At 38.9% G+C, this 5608-nt stretch overlaps 1 protein-coding gene across 1 annotated transcript; it reads right to left on the reverse strand.

Annotated features, from left to right (window-relative positions):
* Positions 1-2994: 2994 nt before the first annotated feature.
* Positions 2995-4779, reverse strand: LOC146715367 (uncharacterized). Its single transcript, XM_085451782.1, has one exon. It carries the CDS (start codon positions 4679-4681, stop codon positions 3494-3496), a length of 1188 nt encoding a protein of 395 aa, XP_085307908.1. The 5' UTR covers positions 4682-4779; the 3' UTR covers positions 2995-3493.
* Between the last annotated feature and the right edge of the window lie 829 nt (positions 4780-5608).

Below are 5608 nucleotides of genomic sequence, written 5' to 3' on the forward strand. Positions count from 1 at the left end.
AGGTTAAATGAGGTAAGAACAAAAAGTTAACAAGCAAATAAAGAAACAAGGTTAAATGAGGTAAGAGCAAAAAGTTAACAAGTAAATAAAGAAACAAGGTTAAATGAGGTAAGAACAAAAAGTTAACAGGCAAATAAAGAAACAAGGTTAAATGAAGTAAGAGCAAAAAGTTAACAAGTAAATAAAGAAACAAGGCAGAGGAGAGAAACCCCAACAATCCCCTCTGAGCAAGCACTAGGCGACAGTGGGGAGGAAAAACTGCCTTTAAACGGGCAGAAACCTCCGGCAGAACCAGGCTCAGGAGGGGGCAGTCAACTGCCGGGACTGGTTGGGGGGGTGAACAGAGGTGGAGCAAGACGAGGCTACATCAGTTGAAGAAGCAGTATTGTCCCTCTTCCGGAAAAAGCTGAAGAATCTTTTCTTCTTTTTCATGGACTTTTCCACGAGCCCCTTTTTCTCCAGGATGAGGGTTCTCAACTCATGGATGGTTTCGGTGTTTTGCTCCTCAAGTTTCTTGCATGTTTGTTCCACCTGTTCTAATGTTGCTCGTGTTTCTTCAAGCTGTTCTTTGAGCTCTTTGGATGTTGCCTCCTGTGTCAGCTTTGCCTTCTGCAGGTCTGCATTTCTCACTTGATCTTCTTTGTGCAGGCCTTCTAGCTGCTCATTTCTTTTCTGGGTGTCGCGGAGCGTACACTGCAGGTCTTCATGCATTTTGTCTTGCTTTTGCTTTTGCGCCTGCATTTCTGTGTTTTCCCGCTTCAAGTTGTTGAATTCCAACAATATCCCCTTAATGAGCTCTGAGTTGTTTTTGGCCATTTGATCGATCCTTTTCTGCATCTGTGAGCATCGTTTTTCCAGAGTTTCCTTTTCTCCCTGCAGCTCACTTGTTTTGACCTTCAGTTCATTACAGAATCCTTGCAACTTTTGATTTTTACTCTCAAAGTCCTTGATAGTGCACTTTTCTTCTGACAGTCTTTCTTGCTGTTGCTCCTTCTCTTGAAGAAGGTCTTTATTTTTTTCTTCAGCTTCATCAAGCTTTCTTTGGAGCAGGTGATTCTGTTGGTCCATGTATTGGAGATCCCACTCTAGCTTATCAATCGTGGCTTTCCTGCCTTGAAGCTGCTCGGACATTTCTTTCACTTCAGCGCTCTTTTGCTTGTTTTCTTTGATGAGGAATACAATCTGCTCTCTGGCTTGAGCAAACTTGATCCCCCAGCCCTCATTAATAATGTTGATGTCGGGCTGGCGCTGTAGTGTTTCTTCCAGGTGTTTGTTTTGTGCTTCCATTTGTAAGCACTTCTTCTCCAGGTGAACTTTTTCTTTTTCAAGTTGTTGAATTTTGTTCTGGAGATGGTTGTTTTCACTCCTACTCTCCTGTAATGCCCTTTGGGTGGATAAGAGGCCATTTGGAGAAGTTGGCCGGCCACGCAAGGAAGGAGAGGCGGCGTAATCGTTTTGTCTCGGTTGCCGTAATCTTGGATACATGCTGGCGTTTGTATCCGATGACTCTGAGAGGTTTCCGAATGTTTCTGTAGTGAACGTTTGAAAGCTGCGAACACGAAGGCTGCGAAGTAACGAACTAAAAATTGCTGTTTGTCACCCCTATTTAAGGAAAAACTTCCTTGTGACATCATCACTCCTAAGCCAATCAGGTTGTCACATGACATTCTGGAATGTGGAATGGGGATATATATATTTTTTTAAACAGTTTTCAAATTTAACTTAATATTTAAGTGTTTCTTACTTGACCTGCTTAGTCGATTAAAAAGTTAATTGCCACGAACACCCCTAATGTTATATAACAGACCACAGAAAAAAGACAGCTTTTTTCTGCGTGACAGAGCTATAATAAATGTTTTGTTTTTTTAATGATCCTACTTTTTATAAAAGGGAACATTATTTAAAGAATATGTATTTAATTAAAAACTCTGTATTCATCTAAAGGGTATAACAAGAAGGGTGAGCTTCCTGCTCCAAAATGAAATGACCAAAATAAATGTATTTCTCTGCAATTACAAACTCTGTGTAAACAGTCTTGGTGTCAAAATAAAGCTAACGCTGGTGAGATGTCATCAGAGCTGTAAATATTACTGCAGATGTTACTATGTCAAAGCTACTGTGACTCAAACATAGAAAAATGTCTTTTTCATTTCCCTCACCTAATTTTTCAAAGTATTTTATAGCATATAACACCTTTGAAAATATGCTTTGGTTCCCATTTAACTCCAGAACATCATAAATCAAAATATGGATATTACCTGTCCACAGATTCATGGTGACGTAACTGCTCTTTTAACTGTTTGGTGTCTTTGCTTTGTTTGGTGTTTGTAGAAATGGTTTACATGAGCTTTTAGCTGAGACTCAGAGGTTTCTGTGGACACTACTCATGTCAGCACTTATATTTCTGACCTCGTGTTATAATCGATTAAACGCGATCTCCTCCCTTTTGCCCCCATTTTTGATGGTGTGGGTACAAATGATCAGGCATGACATTCTCATAATAAATCAGATAAGATACTGCAAATAGTTAATCCTGCATTTGTGTGATTGAAAAGTGTGTGCAATGACACTGTTTTAAAGATTTAGCCTAAATCATTTTGGCGTGAATGAGCCTAAACATGATGACCGGACTAGTGACACCATATCACCTGTGACACACACACACGCACGTATGACTTTGCCAGTTTCAGCTGAAACAATTTCAGTGTTTCAAACCATGTTCCAGAGTTTTTAGGTCACCGTTCATGAGGTTTCAAGAAGAAAATGAAAGACAGATCTGAATGTTTGAAAGTGTTTTGGAAAAACTCTGTAAAGATTAGATGAACAATACTCAAAGGATAAATTCAACTGTTTTATTTTGTTAGATAAGTTGAAAAAAAAGTTAAACAAGCAAGTAAATAACGAAACAAGGTTAAATGAGGTAAGAACAAAAAGTTAACAAGCAAATAAAGAAACAAGGTTAAATGAAGTAAGAGCAAAAAGTTAACAAGTAAATAAAGAAACAAGGTTAAATGAGGTAAGAACAAAAAGTTAACAAGCAAATAAAGAAACAAGGTTAAATGAGGTAAGAACAAAAAGTTAACAAGTAAATAACGAAACAAGGTTAAATGAGGTAAGAACAAAAAGTTAACAAGCAAATAAAGAAACAAGGTTAAATGAAGTAAGAGCAAAAAGTTAACAAGTAAATAAAGAAACAAGGTTAAATGAGGTAAGAACAAAAAGTTAACAAGCAAATAAAGAAACAAGGTTAAATGAGGTAAGAACAAAAAGTTAACAAGTAAATAACGAAACAAGGTTAAATGAGGTAAGAACAAAAAGTTAACAAGCAAATAAAGAAACAAGGTTAAATGAAGTAAGAGCAAAAAGTTAACAAGTAAATAAAGAAACAAGGCAGAGGAGAGAAACCCCAACAATCCCCTCTGAGCAAGCACTAGGCGACAGTGGGGAGGAAAAACTGCCTTTAAACGGGCAGAAACCTCCGGCAGAACCAGGCTCAGGAGGGGGCAGTCAACTGCCGGGACTGGTTGGGGGGGTGAACAGAGGTGGAGCAAGACGAGGCTACATCAGTTGAAGAAGCAGTATTGTCCCTCTTCCGGAAAAAGCTGAAGAATCTTCTCTTCTTTTTCATGGACTTTTCCACGAGCCCCTTTTTCTCCAGGATGAGGGTTCTCAACTCATGGATGGTTTCGGTGTTTTGCTCCTCAAGTTTCTTGCATGTTTGTTCCACCTGTTCTAATGTTGCTCGTGTTTCTTCAAGCTGTTCTTTGAGCTCTTTGGATGTTGCCTCCTGTGTCAGCTTTGCCTTCTGCAGGTCTGCATTTCTCACTTGATCTTCTTTGTGCAGGCCTTCTAGCTGCTCATTTCTTTTCTGGGTGTCGCGGAGCGTACACTGCAGGTCTTCATGCATTTTGTCTTGCTTTTGCTTTTGCGCCTGCATTTCTGTGTTTTCCCGCTTCAAGTTGTTGAATTCCAACAATATCCCCTTAATGAGCTCTGAGTTGTTTTTGGCCATTTGATCGATCCTTTTCTGCATCTGTGAGCATCGTTTTTCCAGAGTTTCCTTTTCTCCCTGCAGCTCACTTGTTTTGACCTTCAGTTCATTACAGAATCCTTGCAACTTTTGATTTTTACTCTCAAAGTCCTTGATAGTGCACTTTTCTTCTGACAGTCTTTCTTGCTGTTGCTCCTTCTCTTGAAGAAGGTCTTTATTTTTTTCTTCAGCTTCATCAAGCTTTCTTTGGAGCAGGTGATTCTGTTGGTCCATGTATTGGAGATCCCACTCTAGCTTATCAATCGTGGCTTTCCTGCCTTGAAGCTGCTCGGACATTTCTTTCACTTCAGCGCTCTTTTGCTTGTTTTCTTTGATGAGGAATACAATCTGCTCTCTGGCTTGAGCAAACTTGATCCCCCAGCCCTCATTAATAATGTTGATGTCGGGCTGGCGCTGTAGTGTTTCTTCCAGGTGTTTGTTTTGTGCTTCCATTTGTAAGCACTTCTTCTCCAGGTGAACTTTTTCTTTTTCAAGTTGTTGAATTTTGTTCTGGAGATGGTTGTTTTCACTCCTACTCTCCTGTAATGCCCTTTGGGTGGATAAGAGGCCATTTGGAGAAGTTGGCCGGCCACGCAAGGAAGGAGAGGCGGCGTAATCGTTTTGTCTCGGTTGCCGTAATCTTGGATACATGCTGGCGTTTGTATCCGATGACTCTGAGAGGTTTCCGAATGTTTCTGTAGTGAACGTTTGAAAGCTGCGAACACGAAGGCTGCGAAGTAACGAACTAAAAATTGCTGTTTGTCACCCCTATTTAAGGAAAAACTTCCTTGTGACATCATCACTCCTAAGCCAATCAGGTTGTCACATGACATTCTGGAATGTGGAATGGGGATATATATATATTTTTTAAACAGTTTTCAAATTTAACTTAATATTTAAGTGTTTCTTACTTGACCTGCTTAGTCGATTAAAAAGTTAATTGCCACGAACACCCCTAATGTTATATAACAGTCCACAGAAAAAAGACAGCTTTTTTCTGCGTGACAGAGCTATAATAAATGTTTTGTTTTTTTAATGATCCTACTTTTTATAAAAGGGAACATTATTTAAAGAATATGTATTTAATTAAAAAACTCAGTATTCATCTAAAGGGTATAACAAGAAGGGTGAGCTTCCTGCTCCAAAATGAAATGACCAAAATAAATGTATTTCTCTGCAATTACAAACTCTGTGTAAACAGTCTTGGTGTCAAAATAAAGCTAACGCTGGTGAGATGTCATCAGAGCTGTAAATATTACTGCAGATGTTACTATGTCAAAGTTACTGTGACTCAAACATAGAAAAATGTCTTTTTCATTTCCCTCACCTAATTTTTCAAAGTATTTTATAGCATATAACACCTTTGAAAATATGCTTTGGTTCCCATTTAACTCCAGAACATCATAAATCAAAATATGGATATTACCTGTCCACAGATTCATGGTGACGTAACTGCTCTTTTAACTGTTTGGTGTCTTTGCTTTGTTTGGTGTTTGTAGAAATGGTTTACATGAGCTTTTAGCTGAGACTCAGAGGTTTCTGTGGACACTACTCATGTCAGCACTTATATTTCTGACC

Source organism: Copadichromis virginalis, linkage group LG3 (assembly GCF_057382275.1).
Source record: "Copadichromis virginalis isolate Kocher_CV1m ecotype Utaka linkage group LG3, C_Virginalis_male_GT1.1, whole genome shotgun sequence".
In the NCBI taxonomy this organism is placed as follows: Eukaryota; Metazoa; Chordata; class Actinopteri; order Cichliformes; family Cichlidae; genus Copadichromis; species Copadichromis virginalis.

What these genes read in the sequence shown, in the direction of transcription:
- LOC146715367 (XM_085451782.1), bottom strand. Translation starts at nt 4,681, where the DNA reads ATGTATCCAAGATTACGGCAACCGAGACAAAACGATTACGCCGCCTCT.